Here is a 20,935-nt window from a genome sequence, read left to right as displayed (position 1 = left end):
GTAAATAATAAACAGCTAGTCTCAACCCTATTCCCTGAGGCACTCCCCAATTAACATCCTTTTAGGTTTTTTTTACTGCTACCCTTTGTTTCCTGCCCTTTAGCCAGTTTCCAAAGGACTTTGCCAACTTTCCACTTACAACTCGTGTCTTATACATTAACCTGCGATGCAGAACATTTTGTGAAAACGCTCTCAGAAAAGCCGGACTGCCGTGCAAGGCATCCAACTGCATGCTTATCCTCCCCAGCGGCTAGGGCTTCAAAGGATTCCAGTGGGCTCTGGAGACCCGACCTTCCCTCCCCGAAGCTGTTGCAGGGCCTCCTCAATCAGACCACACTCGCCTCCCCGGACCTCCCTGTTCCATTCCTCAAATAGCTTCTTAATGTTCCGGGAAGCTTCACATCAAAAGTAACGGGCTCTGTGGCTCCCCAGGACTCAGACATGAGGAAGACAGTCTCTGGGAGGAGAGAGATACGATCTGCAAAGGCCTTTGTGGGAAGGGGGTCTGGAGAACACGGGCAGGGTCCTAGTGGCTCCTTCCCGCGTGCCCATCGGCCAAGAAAGGCCACGGGCATCCCGAGACTCTTGCCGTTTCTCAGCGCAACAGAATTTGAGCCGTGGAGAGACGAGGCTGGGGTGGATCCATCTGCCCTCCTGGACCCTCCATGACATGTTTATTGAGCACTTACTATGTGCCAACAGCTGTGAACAAAAGTGACAGAGTCCTCACCACTTCTAAACTAGGTGCAATAGACACCTATTGTAACAAATAAGTTACAATGCCAGAAGATGACAGGTGCTTGAAGAAAAGTCAGGCAGGTAAGGACAGTGACAAAAGAGCCATTTTAGAAGATGTGGTTAAGGCGGGTGTCTCTGGAAAGACACCATGTGAACAGAGATCTGAACCAGTGAGGTGACTTTCCACAGGTCCCTTGCTGTGCCTCCCTTTCCTTCCTTTTGGGGACCTGCCACTCCTCCGGATTAAGAGGATGTGGACAGTGTTAGACTGGTGGTGAAGAAGAGAGGCTGAGGGGGACACAGTGCCACCCTCCGCTGCCAGAGTAACCCTGAGGAAGACCTGAGGATTTCCCTTTCTTTTCCTTGGTCCTCTGCAGACACAATCCCTTTCATGTTCACTAGCACAGTACTCGCGTATTTGTACCAGTCTGCGTTCGCTTGTCTGTCTCTTCCACGTGAGTAGTTATTCTAAAACTTTAGTGTAAGAATCACTTGGGGTGCTAATTTTCAGGGACCCACCTTTAAAGATTCTGATTGTGTAGATCTTAGCCCAGGCATCAGCCTATGTAAACAAGGGTAATTCCAATGCAAGTGATGGGGGAACCTCACCCTGAAAACATGGTCTTAGGCAATAAGCTCCCCTGAGGCGAGGTCTGAGTTGTCCTATTTGTTTCTGCCCCGCCCCCCCACCCCACCCCGAGCAGAGCACAGAGCCTAGCTCTTGGAAACCACACAATAAACCACCAAGGGAAGCATTTCCCTTGCTGGACATTTACCCTTGTCCTGCTTACAGCGAACACCCTGAGAGCTGGTCACCGTCTCTTCCCCCCAGACTCAACCTCTGGAGGCCAGAGATCCCATTTTGCACTTCTTCTGTGGGCCTCGCCGTAACTTTCATAGAGTAAATACCACTAGATCTTCAGGACATACTTGCTGAGACAAAGAATAAATGGGAAGAAAAGAGAAAGAAAAAGAATTCATATGAGATCCATTCCGAAGACCCCCTCAGCTCGTGGTGACCCAACTGTGTTAGCTTGTAAACGCCGACGCTCCCAGGCAGTCGCCAAACTGTGATGCGCTGGTATTTACCAGGAGTAGCAGACTCTTTCCTTTTTGTCCCCTATCCTCAGGGAAGCTGCTAATAAACGAAAATCACTCAGCGTTCGGGAGGGGGGGGCAAGCAGGAGGGAGTCTGGGGTCACCAAGGGTCGCGGCTAGTATATGCCCCTGAGGAAGCCAGGCGCTGACGGCTCTCACAGCTGCCCCCCGACTCTAGGGCACAGTCACCCTTACCGTCGTCACCGGGCCCTGCTTTACGGGGGAGTGGAGACAAACAGCTCTTTAACGCGGTACCTCCACTCAGTGCTCAGCTAGCTGCTGTCTCAGTGCCTGTCTAATATCTGTTCGCCCTTTTGCTCTGTTACTGAGGAAATTTCAGTGGCCTGTGAGAGCTCGTGCTGCTGTAAGCTGACGCTGCTTCCTGAAGCCACTGGTGTTTTTTGTTTTTGTTTTTGCTGTACGCGGGCCTCTCACTGTTGTGGCCTCTCCCCTTGCAGAGCACAGGCTCTGGACGCGCAGGCTCAGCGGCCATGGCTCACGGGCCCAGCCGCTCCGCAGCATGTGGGATCTTCCCGGACCGGGGCACGAACCCGCGTCCCCTGCATCGGCAGACGGACTCTCAACCACTGCGCCACCAGGGAAGCCCCTGAAGCCACTGTTTAAAAGAATCCATCAGTTCTTTCATTTGCCCAGTCTTGGCTGCTCGTCTAGGATGTCCTCACGGCTCTCACATCTTTATCAGTTCAGCACGTCCTCCAAACCCTTTTTCCCGTTTAAGTATTTGAGGTAGGATGAGGTGAGCCAGCAGCTCAGGTCCGGCTGGGTGCAGAAGCAGAACCCTCCCTGCCTGGGTTAGTAGGAGCCCTCACTTCAGGTCTCTGCTTCTAACCAGCCTTGGGACTGGAGACGAGTCCTTTATTTCTTTAGCTCTCAATGTTCTCATCCCTGAAATCATTGTTTAAAAAAATGGAAAAAAAAATACAAGAAAAATAAATATTATAACACCCACTCTACCTTTCTCACAAAGCTGTTACAAAGATCAAATGAGAGGGCTTCCCTGGTGGCGCAGTGGTTGAGAGTCCGCCTGCCGATGCAGCGGACACGGGTTCGTGCCCCGGTCCAGGAGGATCCCACATGCCGCGGAGCGGCTGGGCCCGTGTGCCATGGCCGCTGGGCCTGCGCGTCCGGAGCCTGTGCTCCGCAACGGGAAAGGCCGCAGCAGTGAGAGGCCCGCGTACCGCAAAAAAAAAAAAAAAAAAAAGATCAAATGAGATAATGTGGAAGAGAACTACAAATTCTAATGCACAGCATGTTATTTTTTTACGGCTCTGATCTCAGGGCAATACACCTGAAAGTAAGCTAGTTGGTGAAAGGAGATGAGTTCAGGGTGAGCTCAAGGGACCTGGTGTTCATTTCCTAAAGTCTCACTTAAAATTGACAGTGATTGGGACTCTCAATCATGTTTTGGCAGAAAAGTCAGGTGGTCCCCAAGGTAAAGGCTGCCAGTAGGTGGTGGAAAATAAGAAGAGTACAAACTCTTTTCCTCTCCACCCTCCATGGCCAACCAACCCAAAAGCTCAACCTGCAGAACGCTGAACATAGCACTTATACCAGAAGAAAATAAAACTCTAGCCTATTTCGTCACAGTGGATTATTTCAATACTGGCATGCTGGCAGGCCACCAAGACTGCACTTGAATTCTCTGTTGTGATTCTATCTACACCAGATGATGTCATGAAATACACACTGAATTTGGTGGCAGAAGACTTGGGTTTGAGACCCACCTCTGCCCCTTAGTAGTTAGGCAAAACCATTTTGTTCATTCACATTTTAAAATCTCCTGACAACCTGCCGGGAGTATGAAATGAGGAAGTACTGATTTACCAGATGGGGAGCATCAAGGAGGGAGGACTTTGGGCATCACGTACCTTACATGGAGAGGGAACTGCAGGGGCCAACGCCTGGGGGTGAGAGAGCAGGCTGGCGTGCTAGGGTGGCTTTGCGTAGTTTGGCTTGGCTACGGTACTGGATTTCCACTGGGGAGTGGTAAGGGATGAGGCTTCTCAAATCTTCAGCGTCTCCCTTTGTGAAATGGAAGGTTAGGATGATGCGGCCACTGGGGATGCTTATGGCTCTACCATTCCCCGACTCTTTCATCACAGGATGAGTTCGACCTGGATGGGATTGACCACATGACCTCAGAGCGTCTGACTGCAAATGAATCAAGGGACATTGAAATAGGACAGATATGTTGGCGGTTCCTCCTACCCCAAAAGAAGCTGGTTGTTTTGGCTGTGGGTATAATTTTCTATGTGAAATGCACCACAGATATTCTTGAGGTTTGGTGTTTTTCTTTTTTTTTTTTGGAGTCTACAGACAAAATAAACATTTGCCTTTTGAGGGTGGATACCATCTAATAACTGAAAAAGCTGCTAAACCAGCTAAGATATTAGGTGGTGTATAGAGAGTCTAAAGTTGTACCCAGTGCCTGGCCGCGACGGCGTAAGGCTTTCATTTTCTCCACGTGAGGCCAGAACTTTATAGTTTTGGGAGGTAAGCTATAGAGGAAGGAATTTCCTTTACAGATGGGGGCACTCCTATCATCTACTCCTTTCTCTGGGATTCCAATGGCTTGTTCACCACAGAATCCAAGCCTCACTGAATGGATCAGTGAACAAATGGACTTGAGTCCAGCTTGTCAGTCATGTGAGGATTACATCTGTGTTCATTAAAATGCCCGTCTGCAGAGCTCAGGGTCAGAGGAAATCCCAGCCTGTGAGTGAAAGTACGTGGGTGCCGTGTAGACGGACTGAGTCACGTCAAATCCATTTAGGAGGTGGGGGAGGCAGATACAGAGTGACCGTCCATCCCTGTTTGCCTGAGGTAGTTCGGGTTTGTGCTGCTTTCCCAGTGTAATTATTAATAGTGTCCCCACTGACTCTCAAAAATGTCCCGGTTGAGAGGGTAAGTTATCTGGTCTTCCGGCATGTAAATGATGAAATGACTACTGTTCCTTATTCTTGCAGCTGCTACTTCTGGCCACTGGGACTAAACATAATAACGACACTGTGTTACTACTTCACAGGACTCGTTTCACAATGGCAGGATTTGGGGGATCTCCAGTGAGCAGGAGAGCAAGTTACTGTGTATCTTGCCTTAGAAGAGGAGACCCAATCAGCCCTGGTAAGCTATGGGATACCTGTCACGTGGCAAAGTTGACCCCACTGCTTGCAAGCAGGCCAGGTCTCGGCAGACCTATGATCAAGCAGAGAGTGAGGTGTGTAGTAGCCCTAACCTACCAGCCTAGAACGGAGCCACAGGCCTGGTGAGAATGAATCATGCAATCCAGGACTAGAGCATGGATGACTTTAGGATTATGAAACCAAAGTTCCTGAAACACAGTGAAGAATAGCTTATGACAGTGTTATTCAAAGAGTGGTCTTTGGATCACCTGCTGCAGAAGTGTCTAAAAATGTGAACATGGTTAGGACCCCACCCTACACCTAGTGATTCAGATTTTCAGGAAGTGGATTCCAGGGGTTTGCGTTCTTTAACAAACTCCTCAAACTATTCTTATATGAGGTAATACAAAAAATTAATGCAAAAAAAAAAAGAAAGATACTCACTCGAAACATTCAGGTGAAATTATTACTGTTCAGGAGAGGATCAGAGGGGAATAATCACCAACGAGAAGGAATGTCTGACACAATATACATGTTGGCTTCCCTTGTGTGACCACAGATTTCAAAAGCTAGACTTTTTGGTGTGTGTACAAGTAAATTTCAAATTGTGGTTTTATTCAAATAGCTGGTTAGCAAATCTCAAGACAGCTCCTGATGGGAACCATCCATATGGATGACACACAGGTACATCACGAGTGATTTTTTACAGCTAGACTGGAGAATGAGAGATGGAGATGGACAGGCTAGGGAAGTCTCTCCTGTATGTATAAGGTCAGATGGTACCAGAATCAAAGAAAGCGGTTCTATACACTCTTAACATGGGATTGTTTTTCCCCCAGACATTTTCAAAGTGGTGGTGGTGATGGGAGGGGAGCATATACCCCCAAGGGGGCATCAACCCAACTGAGAAGCAGATGTATGAGATGCTGCAGACATGTGGGACTAGAGAAGAGAGTCAGAAAACTGCCCATAAAACTGAACTCGTAGAACACAGAGGAAAGTGGTGGTTTTCAGCGGGGAGGGGGTGGGGAGAGAAATGGAGAGATGATGGTCAAAGGGCACAAACTTCCAGTTATAAGATGAATAAGTTCTGGGAATCCAAAGTACAGCATGGTGATTATAGCTAAATATAATGTGTATATAGTGTATTATATATATACACACACACATATATACACACTATATATAATGTATATACATAATCTGTATGTCATACTGTGTTATATACCTGCAAGTTATACAGAAAAGGAATGGTAATTAGTGATGTGATAGGGGTGTTAGCTAACACTACCATGATAATCATTTTGCAATACAGTTGATCCTCGAACAACTAGGGGGTTAGGGGCGCTGACCCTCTGCACAGCCGAAACTCTGCATGTAACTTATATAGTCAGCCCTCCGTATGTGTGGTTCCTCTCCATCTGCGGTTCAACCAAACTCGGACTGTGTAGTACTGTAGTATTGGGTTGGCCAAAAAATTCATTTGGGTTTTTCCATAACATAGAGAAAAAAATCCATATATAAGTGGACCGTGCCCTTCCAACTCATGTTGCTCAAGGGTCAACTGTATGTAAGTATACACATCAAAACACTGTACATCTTAACACATCAAAACACTGTACAACTTAAATTTACACAATCTCATATGTCAATTATATCTCAATAAGACTGGTTAAAAAAAAAAAGAGTGCCAAATACAACTTCTGTAAATTATCAAAGTATCTTTAGACAGAACTCATCATTTTCCCTTTGTACAGGGGGATCCAGGGTTTGTAAGGCCTGAAGTTTATGCAATTTGGGGAGTGATTTTTTTCCCCAGCTCTACTGAGAAACAATTGACACACATCACTGTATAAATTGCAGGCACACAGCATGGTGGTTTGATGCATATATTATGAAATGATTACCACGGTAGGTTCAGCTAACATCCATCTTCTCATATAGATGCAATAAAAAGAGAAAACAGAAGAATAAAAGGAAAATGTTTTTCTTTGTGATGGGAACACTTAAGATTTACTCTCTTAACTACTTTCCCGTCTATTGTACTGCTGTACAATAGACGGGAAACTATAGTTATCATGCTGTACGTTACATCCCTAGTAGTTATTTATCTTATAACTGGGAGTCTTACCTTTTGAGCACCTTCCTCTAATTCCCCTTTGTCCCCACCTCTGGTAGCTGCAAGTCTGATCTCTTTGCGTTTTGGTTTTTTGTTGTTGTTTCTTGGGGGTTTTGTTTTTGGTTCCACATAGAAGTGAGATGATACAGTATTTTTCTGGGGCGCTCTCTTTAAGAAAAAGAACACAGAAATAATTATGAATACAAACTTAGATACTAATGTGAATGCTTATTAGGAATGAGAAGAGAAACTGCAACAGATTACTGGAACCATGGAAAATGAGGTCCCTTTCTTTTGAGAAATGATGGCAAGGACATGATGCCTGATTGTAACCTTGCCTCTCCTCACCACACAGAACTGTCTACATTTCCCAGTAACAACCAGAACTCCTTGACGGTTGGTCTGAGTGAAGGACCCTGATACTTACATTTAATTAACTAGCATCACTGTAAATCTGCCTCTACACTGCAAACTAGGTTTCCTTTCTTAATTAACTAGGTAAATAACTAATGCATCAACTTACATTAGTTTGCACTGGAAAGATAGAGGAGGATTACTCTAATCCTCAAGATTTCACAGCAGGGAGGACACTTCTACAGGAAGGCGATGGTAGCAGGTCTCCAAAATGACCACCATCACTTCCTTCCCTCGCTCATCAAGGGTGGGATGCTCCTCTCATCAAGGGTGGATTCTAGTTCTCCTCTCCTCAAATGTGGACCCACCTTAGTGATTTCTTTAATCACCAGCATGTGGAAGAGGTGATGTTCTGGGACTCCTGAGGCTAGGTCTTAAAAAGCTTTGTAGCGTTTCCCTGGTGGCGCAGTGGTTGAGAGTCCACCTGCCGATGCAGGGGACACGGGTTCGTGCCCCGGTCCGGGAAGATCCCACATGCCGCGGAGCGGCTGGGCCTGTGAGCCATGGCCGCTGAGCCTGCGCGTCCAGAGCCTGTGCTCCGCAACGGGAGAGGCCGCAACAGTGAGAGGCCCGCGTACCGAAAAAAACAAAAAAAAAGCTTTGTAGCTTCTGCCTCAGTCTCTCAAACCACTCCTCTTGGGATGTTTCCTCTCAGAATCCAGCTGCAGTAATGCCATAAGAAGCCAAAACCACATGGAGAGGCTGTGTGTAGCTGCCTCGACTCAACGCTCAGCTGACAGCCCACATCAACTGCCAACCATGTGAGAGAGCCGTTTCGGACTTGCAGCCCATCCAGCCTTCAGATGACTCCAGCCCCAACTGATAGCCAACTGTGACCACGTGAGAAGCACCCAGCTGAGCCCATTCAACCCGCAGAAGTATGAAAGATAATAATAAATTCTCCTGTTAAGCCTCTAAGTTGTTTTGTAGTCAGCAGAGGCACAAAGGCATTGTATTGTGATGGGCCCCTCTCCCTATAGGATTGGTGAGAAGGGACAGGGGACAGCGAGCCCGTTGGAGTTTTCTCCTTGGTCCCTACTTGTCCATAAGCAGCACCTGTCCCTCTGTTCCTGTCCTCCAGCAGGTAAATACCAGGAAAACCTCCCTTGGTGAGGTGGGGAGATGAGAGACAGTCCAGGAGGCAAGTTTAATTTGAGGGCTGGAGGTGAGGAATAAAACGTCCATTTTGGTCTTAGATCCAAACCGCGGTTTCCAGTCTAACTTTATCCTCGCTATAAAGTTATTTTCATCCCAGACTCCTGTGTCTGTTTTTTAAATTGGTTCAGAAAACTCAGGGAAAAAGGATAAAATTATTTTTCCTCTTCAGACCCCAACAAGCAACCTTCTTCCTTTCTCACAGGCTAGAAAGCAAAGTTTAATTTTTTAAAAATTTCACCCTGCTTCATCGTCTAAAAATCAAGTGTGCCCTCCATTCTTGTTACGTGGTTTTGTGAAACGCCTCTCCCCTGTGCCTCCTTTTGGCTTTCCTGGTCCCTGCCCCAGCTCAGAGCCTCACTGCCACATGGTTTCACTTCTACGGCGGCCTCCCGGTCTGCACCTCCCTACCTCTGCAACCCCCATCCACGTGCTGTTACAAGCTAAGATTTCCACCGCCACATTCACTTATCATGCTGATCCCCTTGCTGAAGACCTGATCTGCCGCCTCGGGTCCAGTTCTAGGCCCTCCATGATAATTCGCTTGATGATAGCTAATAGCCCTTCAAGCTAATCTTCCAAACATTCTGTAAGGCAAATTTTACTTCACACCAGACTCATTGCTGCTTCCTTCTTTTATCTTGTCCTCCCTCTTCAGATTAGATGGTGTTCGCTCTCTCCCTTCTCTGAATTCCCCTAGTCCCTTAGGAAGCAGGACTCACAGGGTTCATGGCTGATTATTCTTTGGCCTTCCAAGTGCCCCAAATTCTAATTGCTTGAGGACATGTTCCCCAGTGTGCTCCTCGATAAACACTATTGGACTCATGTTTACTCTCTGTGTAAACAGCCAGTGAGATTCTGTGGTCTTGATGGAATAAACGATCTAATGTTTATTATGCCTGATTCTGTTTTAAGTACTTTTTATGTCATTTAACTTGTTCCTTGCGTTCCTGGGTATAACAACCCTATTGTCCTCTTTTTACTGAGGAGGACACTGAGATTTAGGTAAAGTAACTTTCTTATAATCACCCAGCTAGTAAGTAAAGAGATAGAGCTTGAGCCCATGACTCATCACCAGGTCTGAGTTTCTAACCACAGTATCACACTGCCTCCTAAGGTATTTTTGAGGGGTCTAGGGAATTTTTTAATTCCTCCTCTACCACCCAAAGATAATTACTGTAACATTCGAGAAAATTTCCTTCTCAAGACCTACATTTTTACATATGTGTATACATATGCACACAACTTTTTTACCTACTTACGATCAATTTTTTGTATATACAATCCTATTTTGTTTCACTTAATGTAGCCCAGCCATCTCCCCGTATCACTGTGCACCAATATTGTTTTTTTATGAATTGGCCAGACTGCAGAAAGTACACAATACAATCAAACATGCTCGTTCCCAAAACAGGATTTTGGCTTGGGGCATGAAAAGCTACTGAGAATCAGAAGACCGTAAATGTCCAGGAGTCAACGTGAGATCTTAAATATTGTTCATGTTTTCATGGGAGACAACAGGGGAGTCTCAAACAAAACAGTCATTCTTCTCTTCACCTGAAAGTGAATACTGGGAATCCCCTGTAAGTGCAAAGGCTTCCAGAAGCCAGTGCATAAGGAAGACTAATGTTTACTGACCATCTCTGACCATGTACCAGACCCTGTGCCATGCAATTCCAGAGATGTTCTCATTTGTTTTTCCCAGCACCTTGTCAATCTAGGCATTTCCACCCCACCTGCAGCAAGGGGAAAGCAGGCTGAAAGAACTTGTAGAGGTCACAGGTAATGCCGGTGCTAGGGAGGGAGTTCAGATACTGGAGCCTAAGGTCTTCCTTCTTTTAGAGAAGCCTGTTTCAGATGAAAGAAAAAAATGAAATCTAGATGAAGAGAACCAAGAATGACCTAAATGAGTGAGCTGGAGTCACAGAAAACAGCTGACAGGAATCCTGAACACTAAGGAGAGGAAAAATGAAGCCAAGAGAAAATCAGGCTCCCTTGTGGTTCAGTGTGGCGGGGGCGGGAGGTGGGGGACTGCTGAGTTGATGGGGTTGGCTTTGCAAACCGGCCCCCAGACAGAAAAAGACCTCATTCTTCCAAGAGCCCGAAAGGGGCCTAAAGTCAAGCACAGTCTTGGAGTAGAGGCCAGAAAGCGAGAAAGACATTAAGAGGAATCCTAGCTCTAGGGAGGGCCTGTCACAGGCCAGAAATGGGTGCGGAGTAGAGAACATCTGTAGGTTTATGCTGCAGGCCTGGGCCACGCTGTCTGAGGAATAGGTCATGAGGTGTGTGCTGGACGGGGTGGAGAACTGCTGGACAAGAAGGTGCAGAGTGACTCTGAATTCACAAATCCTCTCCTTCTCCACTTGAACTCTAGGGTGATACACAAAGGTTGAGCGAGAGGATGGGAGACCCGATGGGGGTGTTTCCCTTATGGAGGAGAGGCTCTAGTTACACGGGGGAATGGTGCCGTGGACCAGGGGAGGGTCAAAACGCTTCCTACGCTCGGCAGACAGACCCGTGCTGGGTTGATGGGGGCCTCCTGTGGAATTCAGTTCTCGGCCAGAGATTCCCTACCTTCGACCTGGGGAGATACGTGGGAGGCTCAGCAAACCTGGCGGCCGCTCTTTGGGTTTGGCAAACTCGAGATTTTTCCAGTGCCTTGTGTTCAGCGAAACCAAAAATGTGTTTGGCTAGAAACGCTTCTCTAATTTTTAAACCCCTGTGCATTTTTTACGTAAATTTGATCCACATGGTTTTGATTTATTTTTATTTAACTCATCAAGTCAAATTAGGAGCTACAATGATGAATGGGAACAATGCTGATTTCCAAGAAGATGTTTGAGCCTTTTTTCTTAGAACTAAATCACGTTCCACCCCCCCACACACACACATACCCCACTTCCTTGCGACTGTTAAAACTACCAGCCTGAGCTGAGTTTGAAATTTAGAACCCAAATGTGAAATAAAGACCCATGCTTGGCAAAGATGAAGCGTAGCAGGGGAATGTTCTTAGGAAGTCATGGTTAGAAAGCCAGGGTAGGCTTGGGGTGCAGGTGGGGGAATAAAGGCAGCAAGGGAGCCAGTTATTCCTTATTAGATGGTTTAAATAAATGTACCTGGCTTGGTGGGCTCCCAACAGAAGCCCCCTAGCCGTTTCTCCAGGGTCTGACTTTATCACTGCCACCCAGGGAAAAGGAGTTTCTGCCCCAAGACCGGGGATGTGGGGTTCCCCTGTACCCATCTTTTCTTCTGCACTCCTGCATCGGAGCTGATTCAAGCTGCTCCCCTCTCTTCCCTCGGACCTTCCTCCCCCTTTCCCGGCTCTGGCTATGGCCTCCCCATCTGGAAACGTTTAAAATGTGCAACGATTTTAATCTCGTGCAAAAGAATCTTGAGATTTACACTACGTACCCATTAAGCTAAATTAGAGGTGCACAACCTCATTTTGCACAACTCTGTCTGGCCTAGGGTGGCACACACAGAAGGCCAGTCCTGTCTTTCCCAATTACTTTTTCTACCACACCATCATTTTCCACAACTGCAGTCTGAGGCCGGCCATATTTCTCTGAGGAACTTTGGCCACCAAGGTCCCAATACAGAGGTACTCTCTTCAGAGCCCCTTGAAACAGTACCCAGTGGGTCCCTTCAACACTATCCAAGAAGATGTCCTTGAACTCAGCTTCCCTCTCCTACAGAGCCTGATCGAATTGGACAAACTTGAGTGCAAGGATCATCTTGTTAGTTAATAACTGTACAACCATGGGGGAGTTAATGTACTTCCTTGGATCTCAATTTCCTGGTCTGTAAAATGGGTATAAAAACCATACACACCTCACAGAATTGTTGTGAGGATTACATGAGATGCTGCACGTAAAAAAAAAAAAAAAAAGTATATCGTCCGGCCTAGACTTCCAGACAGGTGACATGAAGTTTCTGATCAACCAACTGGGATTTTTCATCAGTCCTCGGGGACTCTCCCATACTGGCCCAAGTCTTAAACCTACAGTCTCTTCTTGGGATCCACGGGAGCACAGTGATTGGAAGATCTATAACCCAACTGCATAGAGACCATTCTTCTGAAAACCAAACCGAACTTCTCACTTTATATAGAAAATGTGTGTGTGTGTGTGTGTGTGTATGGGGGTGGGGAGGGGGAGAAGGTTTTCACTCTCCTTTAAGGAGCAAAATGGTTATTAGTGTTTCCTGAGAAGCCCTCACCCCCCATATAGTCACACTTTACCTGTGTTTTTTGGAAAGGTGACAGTACCATTTAATATGCCTGATAAATGCCTCCCTCCCAAGGGGGAAAATATAGACGTCCATGAGTCTAGCATTGGCTTGGCCAAAAAGTTTGTTCGGGTTTTCCATACGATGTTACGGAAAAATCTGAACGGACTTTTTGGCCAACCCAATAGTTATTGGTTTTCTCTGGCCAGGAGGAGTTTCAGCAGTAATTCAGGGATCCTTCTGTTGGCCAGAATAGAGGGAGCAGGGATCCACCAACTTCCAGGGACCCTTGGACATTTTATATCATAAGGGTTCTTACCATGCAGAATTGCTATGAAGGCGAAAAGAGAGATATCTGCAGATGGTAATTGTTATTTCCACCAAGCTGACCTCACTTGACATCCTGGGTGATATCAGGAAATGTGCGTATCTTCCACGCCTGCTATTTACTAGAGATTTCCCTCTTAACCTCCTGTGGCTAGATCTATTTTCGATGTCAGCCTCTGCAATAAAGGACTCTAAAGGAACTAGCCCTGCTCACAGCCCTGCCAAAGGGGTAGGCCTGGGTGGCCGATGGTACCCATCGCTGGCTCTGGAGTGGACAGTCTACAGGCTGGGAAGTCACTTGTGACCTCGGAGAAAAGGTGAGTTGAGCCAATGAGATTCCTCTCTGGGAACGTGCAATTGGGGGAGTCAGAACCTGGCTGTCTGGTGGCAGAGACATATGGAGCATGGCTGGTCTCAGGGCTGCCTGGATTCCAGAGCCACCTTCGCTCCCATAAAGCCTGGCTCTTCAAGGGTTCTTCTTGTGGACCCCATACATATCTCTTCCGACATTATTAAAATAAACACCTCCTTTTTTTGAGTCAGCATGAGTGGGTTTCTGTTTCCTCCAACAAAGAGAGCCTTCGCTACAAACACAGCACCCACCCTTGGGAAGAACATGCAGATGGAGCTATGTCTAAACATTCAGGGATTTCCAGTGTGAGGCACAGTTTCAACAGTTAATTACACGGTATGCAAATACCGCTGGTTCCTGACTCACCCCTCCCTGGCTCTCCTCTACTGTACAAATTGCAAACATTTCTCTCACTCTCCCAACCTCCTTTGCAGCTAGGGGCGGTCATGTGACACAGTTTTGGCCAATGAGATGCAAGTGAATGTCTACTGGGACAGATAGGCTGTCCCCTCCTTCCTGCCTTGCATGAAAATGTTATGCTTGGGGCTTCTGTAACCATCTTGCAACTACGAAGGAAAAAGATGCAGAGGTGTTACCCCTGGCATACTGGAGGTGCTGCACCAACATGAACAGCCACCAAATTCCAGCCTCCGTGATATGTGAGAAAATATACCCCTAAACTACTATTACTTAGAGTGTTCTATCACTTAGAAGTAATATCTTTTGTAAATGATATACCTTGAAATAGAACTTGACATTGTTTCCTGTATTATAAGAAAAATGATTTTTTAAACCAAATATATGACAACTTGTTTTTCAGTTAACTTCTCTAGACATCAACTGAATGACATCAGCTTTCTAGGCAATTAAAAATCTAAGAGGGGGGCTTCCCTGGTGGCGCAGTGGTTGAGAGTCCCCCTGCCCATGCAGGGAATACGGGTTCGTGCCCTGGTCTGGGAAGATCCCACATGCCGCGGAGCGGCTGGGCCCGTGAGCCATGGCCGCTGAGCCTGCGCATCCGGAGCCTGTGCTCCGCAACGGGAGAGGCCACAACAGTGAGAGGCCCGCGTACCGCCAAAAAAAAAAAAAAAAAAAAAAGCAAGTTCATTCTGGCTGGTGTAGGGGAACAAAGATCAGATTTTTTTTTTTTTTAAGTTAGACCAAATTATAACAAGCCTTGAATGCCAAGTGAAGAAGTCTGTGCTTTAGTCCCTGAGCCTTGGGGTGTTGTTGAAGGTTTCTGAACAAACAGGTGTCAGAGTAGTTGTTTAGGAAAATTGGCCTGATGGCAATATGTGGGCTGGATTGAGAAGGCAAGGAATGCCACTAGGGGCTGTGCAGCCATCTGGGTGGGAGGCCATGAGGGAAGAACCAGCACAGTCCAAGTGAGAATGGAGTGGGGAAAAGAAACAGACATGAGAGACACTGCAGAAGTACATGTAACACAAGTTGGCTACTGTCTGGATCTGGGGTGTGAGTCATGGGAAGAATAATGTAGAAAACATGTTCTTGTACCAAAGAGAAACAAAAACCTCATGCGGTACCTCTGGAGCTGAAGACAGGAATGGTTTTATGTAGATGTTGGAGTCATGCACCTTCAGGTCATGGTCCCCAAGTCCCCTGGTCACTCCAATAGTCGCCATTACTCGGGCCTAGGAGTATAAGCAGAGGGTCATCAGAAACACACACACACAGAGAAAGTATTCTCACCACAGTATGGCTGCCACGGGCTAAGAGAGAAGCAGTCGTTCTCCGGTTCTTCCTGCCCCTCTCCATGCCCCTGGCTGCTAACTTCTGTGGGTACTTGTTTCCAAGGAAGGGCCCACCAAGGTCACTTGCATACTTGAGGAGTGGCTTTTCTAGCAATTGTCTTAATTTTAATGGACTGCTGCTGTCTCATTTCAGATTTCTTTTGCAGAGACTGGAGGGAAGGGTGTCCAATAAACTAAATACAATACATCTGTGATGTCTACAGCTACTGAAATCAATTCAAACCAAATCCAACCATCTGCCCATCCCCCCATCCAGCCATCCACCCACCCATCTGCTATACATCCATCCTTCACGTGTTTACTGAACACCTGCTACGTCTCTGGTTCTGTGATAAAAGATGTAAAACCGTCAGAGGCAGATCCTGCCCACCCAAAGCTCATATATTACACTTTACGGCTGGAGAAAATAAACCATTAGCAACTCTATAACCTGTCCTGCTAACATCTTCACAAATTCCATCTGGGTGGAAAGGAACATGATGTCACTTTGCTGTAAATACACAGACACCTTATAGCTGAGACCACACCATCTGTAGCTTTCTCTACATGGTTGCCCAAATGCTTTAAGGAAGCAATACCATTAAACTAATGCCTACACTGTCAGCCTAATGATCTCCTGGGAGGCCACAGATTTGATTTACTCAAACATTTATTGAGCACCTACTATGTGCAGGCACCATGCTGTGGGGGACAAATATCTAAGGCCTGGTCTCTCCTACAAAGGAACTTGGTAAGGGAGGCTAAGAGGTACATGTCTAATTAACAACATATGGAATATGGCTGAGTGCGGAAAGACACATGAACAATGGGTTATATGAGTTCAGAGGAGGTAGAAATTCTACTAAGAAGTTTCCCTGGAGCAGGGGGCACTACATTTTTGTGCAGAAGGATATCCAGCATCAAGACAGGTAAACACAGAGGGATGGAGTGAAACTCATTCTGGGTGGACCGAAGCCCACTGCTCTAACACTTGGATCACAACACTGTACCTGGTGTAGTGTCATGGTTCAAAGACCTGAACTTGAATCCTTGCTCTAATGCTTGGGTAATAAGAATAACTTATAAATGCTAAGGCATGAATCTAACACTTTACCATATCTTCATCCTACTTTCCCCCAAAAGCTGTGGATTTTGGAGCTGGTTTCACATCAGAAGGTGGGCAGGTTTACAGTCAAGTGGAAATGAAACCGTAACACATATTTCAAAGGCAAGAATCAAAGGGGGTGAAATGCAGACACAGGAATGTGGACCTGGGGACCTCTGGTCTGGCACTGCTCTGCCGGGGGCCTGGCTCAGCTCCCTTCTAGCTGAGACGCGTTCAGCTCTAAATGTGGACATTCTGAGTCCCTTGTAGCCCTTCTACTCTGCTTCCTGCTGTGGCACCTTCTCTGGTTGGACGTTTTAGTCCAAAGAAATCTGATATTTCTGCTAGTTACTGAATTTGTTTACATGTCCCACACAAGTCCTTCAAAGCACTGGCAGAAATTAAATGAAAAGTAACAGCAGTGAAAGTATTCTGAAATTTCTGGGGAGGCCGTGTGCAGAGAGGAAGGAGAAAACCCCTGTAAACGATCAAGACAGAACTGATGTGTTGTAAAGCTTTCTGCAGAGATCACGGACTCCTGGGACAGAGGAGGCAGGTTACTTTGGTACCGGGCATGCCTGGAGCAGACTGACGCCACAGTGGCTTTTAAATAGGTCAACAGGTACAATGACTGAACTTGTCAGCTGCATATCACAGAACTGTCAAGCCCTAATTAACTGAAATGCTGGAGGAACATGATGTCCTGGTGAATCGAACTGTTTGCTAAACTGGGAAAACCCTTGCTCTTTTCAATCTTTTTGCTGGTTATCTTTGAAGAACACATTTATCCATTTTCCTGTGGTACCAAGGAGAGTATACTGAACATAACTGAATAGCTTATTAAATACTCATGCATTTACGGACGGCCTGCCATGCGTCAAGTACCAGGCTGGACAGGTACTAAGGATACAAAGGCAACAGCATGTGGTCCTGAGCTTACTGGGAGTCACTGTGTAGCAGCAGGGTAATACTGAGAATTTCAGCACCACAAAGAACTGCAGCTGCAGGCGTAGATCACTGGGCTGAGCGATGTGCACTGACGGCGCCCACTCTACAGAAAGATACACGAAACCCTACCAGGAGTAGAGCTCTACCCTGTCATGATTCTCAACCAGGGATGGGGCAAGTTAGTTTGAAAAATGATGTGTTTATTGATCAACTAGCTGTGTTTCATTTCCCTCCATGAAATGTCTCCTTCCAGCGAAATCACTGCTGGGCTACACTGAGCCCAAAACCTAATCCTGTGTGTTCTCTTTCACACACACGCACGCACGCACGCACACGCCCACACATACACTCAAGTTCTGCCCATGAAGGCAAGGCCTCCTTCGGTTTTCTTATGAGTCACTTCATCCTGATAAAAGCTATCAAATGCTGAAAAAAATTTCAGTTGAAGATTCTTTTCAATGTGACCACATTTTTCACTTCTAATTGGACCTCTCAGCGCCTAGTTGAAATGTATTCGTGTTTGGAGGAAGAATGCAATGATTCAGAAGGTGTTTGTTCTTCCTGGGAAATGGCTTCAAAGCTTCCTCATCTCTGCTCCAGGACTGCGACCCTCTCCAGTCTCTGCTCAGAGACCACTTCAAGATCAACAGCCTTCCTTAAGCTCAACAATGTTTGATTCTGACTGAGGCCCTGGGAGCTGGTGACGGATGGCCTTCGCTATCTCCGCCTGGCATCTGGTCCATGTGATCCTATAGTTTAATCAGGGTGAAACTTTGGATCCCCTTTCCATGGGGCAAGTGGAGAAGCCACCTTGCAAAGCCTGAGCTTCCGTGGTGGGATGTGAGGGCACTAGAAGGAAGTGGAAGGCCACGGCTCCACATCTGGTACCACCCCTCGCCAGCTGCGTGACTTCCTGAGCAGTTTTAACCTCGGAGTCCCGGCTGCCTCATCTACCAAATGGATATAAGGCAGCCAGCTCTGCCTGCCTCGTGGCTTGTTGTCAGATACACAAGGAGATGATGTATGTGAAAGTGGTCGTGTTTAAACATTGTGAAAAGTTATTCAAATGGATTGAGAAGGGGGATGGCATTTTCACAAAATTAACTTTAGTCCCTCATGCTCACCACCCCCATCCCCCAACCCTGCCACTCCTTGGACCCTCAAGACGGGAGGCCTGAAGGATGATGGAGATGATATCCTTTCAAGCTGTCAAGGCTATAAAATCATGAGCTGCTGAGTGGAACATACAGATCACCATGGGCTCCGTGGAGACAGAGCCTTGTTCTCTCAGTCCGGGGAGGGCACGTGCCTACCTTCTTGCCTTCTCCATATATAAGGGGAAACTTCAAGTCATCATCCTCAATGGTTTTGTATGCCCTGTAGGGGGATAAACAACATTAAAAAAAAAAAGCTTTGCACTCAATTAGTGACCTGCTGCCCTGACACAGGCCGCCAGGTACTTTATTTTCCCTGAGATTCCATCCGGTCACCACACTGCTGATCTCTTTCTGTATAAACAGTCATTCTCCCTACAGATGTGTGTGTGTGTGTGTGTGTGTGTGTGTGTGTGTGTACATATTTTAACAAACCAGAAAATACCAAGTCTTTACAGGCTTGAAGAGAGAGAAAATGAGCTGGCATATTCACAATTAGCGAGCAGGGGTGATAGGTTCCCGTCTTAAGCATTTAGTGTCCGTGCAATAACGAAGCTCTCCAGCAGCGGCGGCAGGATTCTTGTCATTAATCTGGAGCTGTGAGAAGCAGCAGCACTCAGCGGTGGATGGGGGGGTGGGGGTGGGGGGCTGCTCCAAGAGCCAGTTCTCACCTTCGGGGGTTGTTTATGCCAAAGCAGCCTCGTACTGGAATGGCTGGAGAAGGAATATTTAGAGCCTGTTTGACCTCAGCCTGATATTCAAGGTTGGCAGAAAATCCTCTGTTTCACGAGAGCTATTAAATGGCCATTCGACACACAGAAAGAAAATCCACTTTACGCTTCAGTGGTTTATTCCAGACACGGCTGTCCAGATGCCACGACACACACGGCAGAGGCTGGCCAGGCTATGGTGAGAGAGCAAACGAAGGCCACGTCTTGCGATTTCGCTCACAAGGAAGTTAAAAAACAAACAAGCACACGTGGTACCCAGTTACCAGCTGTATAACCCTGGGCAAGGAGCTCCACCTTTTTGGGTCTGCGTTTCCTCATCTGTAAATGAGGATACCCACACAGGATGTGAAGAGCTTAGCACAGAGCCCGCACTTAGTAAGTACTCGAGAAGTGGTGGCTGTCGCTAGTATTTAGTAGGAAGCTAATACGTGGCACACCAGTGCCCCTTTCTGCACAATGGGCAGAACACTGCCTATTCAATTCCTCAGAAAAGTGGTAGGAAGATTAAGTAACAGATGGGGTAGGTTCTGCTAGGTTAGAGGCTAGGAGCAAGATGCTTTTCTCAACTAGTATCTCCTGAGTGCATGAAAACAATTAATTTGTGACGTGCCCCCCGGTCCTGGATATATCTAGGCAGCTTGGGAGTGAACCCGACATCCAATTTATGAAGGAGCTTGACATACAAAAGAATGCAACCCGATTGAAAAAGGGCTCAACCCCAAAACTAAAGCAGGCACATCCTTATTTTCCAGGAAGTTATTTGGTTAAGTTCCTTCCCAGAGGGTAGAGGAACAGTGAAGTTTTGGCACTGGACGTGTCTGCGCTTGAGTTTAGCACTGCTTTCTGTATAGCCCTGGGAGAGCAGAGAAGCCTCTCTGGACCTCAGTCTCCTCGTTAAGTAGAGAGGCCAAAAACTCCTGGGCTTGCTGTGCGGATAAAAATGGGCTGATGAATGTGGCGAGCTTAGGAAGCATTTAGCCCAGTGCCTGGCACACGCTGAGAGCTTGATAAAAGCTAGTTGCTGCCGCTGCTGCCGTCAAGTGGGCCCAGCGGTACGCCATGGATTGAATTTTCGACAAAGGAACCGTACTATTTCCTTCCCCCAAATCTACCAAACTAACACAAGGTGGAAATAGCTACTTTGATGTTTCTATACTCCCATGAACTATTTAAGACCCTGTGGTATCCAAGTCACTTGGGGACCAAACAGAGCTATTATTAGAATACACTCAGCTTGAGGATTGAACGAGTTTGTAGACTAGTGGTTCTCCACCTTGGCTGCATATGGAATCACCTGGGGAGGCTTGAAAAATCCTGATGCTCAGGTCACATCCCAGAGCAATTAAATCTGAACTTCTGGGGATGGGACCCAGGTACCAGGAATTTTTTAAAACCTTCCCAAGTGATTCCAGTGTGCGGCCACGGTTGCGAACCACTACTAGAGACCAAAATCATTAGCTAACATTCAAAATCAGTTGAGCAATAAGCCCCCTGTCACCTTGACCCTCAAGATGACAGACTACATGGCTCAAGGGAAAGGGGGTAATGGCTCGAGAAAGGCTGTGCAGTGGGCACAAGCAGGGCTTGGGGAGCGAAGGGAGGAAGTGTGGAGAGTAAGAAGACAGGTTCAGACAGAGAGGAGGATATGCAGTGGGCACGGTCCCCAGGGAGGG

At 46.8% G+C, this 20,935-nt stretch overlaps 1 protein-coding gene and 1 long non-coding RNA gene across 6 annotated transcripts in view; one reads left to right on the top strand and one right to left on the bottom strand.

The window, feature by feature from the left end:
- Positions 1-9,554, top strand: part of LOC115858518 (uncharacterized) — a 68,919-nt gene extending 59,365 nt beyond the window's left edge. The window contains exons 2-3 of the long non-coding RNA XR_009565391.2: positions 4,883-4,980; positions 8,168-9,554. This is a non-coding gene — a long non-coding RNA (uncharacterized lncRNA). The remainder of the gene's footprint in view (positions 1-4,882; positions 4,981-8,167) is intronic.
- Positions 1-20,935, bottom strand: part of PPM1H (protein phosphatase, Mg2+/Mn2+ dependent 1H) — a 264,363-nt gene that overhangs the window by 25,742 nt on the left and 217,686 nt on the right. For 2 of the 5 annotated variants that reach the window (XM_060305782.2, XM_060305783.1), the window contains exons 7-9: positions 18,691-18,754; positions 15,118-15,225; positions 7,111-7,266 (exon numbers count right to left, since the gene is read on the bottom strand). In XM_060305782.2, coding sequence (XP_060161765.1) covers positions 7,111-7,266; positions 15,118-15,225; positions 18,691-18,754 — 328 coding nt within the window. Of the gene's footprint in view, positions 1-6,881; positions 6,912-7,110; positions 7,267-15,117; positions 15,226-18,690; positions 18,755-20,935 lie in introns of those variants that run through there. The other 3 variants (XM_060305784.2, XM_060305785.2, XM_060305786.2) reach the window with 2 other exon arrangements.

This window comes from Globicephala melas, chromosome 10 (assembly GCF_963455315.2).
Source record: "Globicephala melas chromosome 10, mGloMel1.2, whole genome shotgun sequence".
NCBI lineage: Eukaryota > Metazoa > Chordata > Mammalia > Artiodactyla > Delphinidae > Globicephala > Globicephala melas.
Note: the sequence above shows the minus strand (reverse complement) of the source record. Positions and strands in the feature narration are given on the sequence as shown.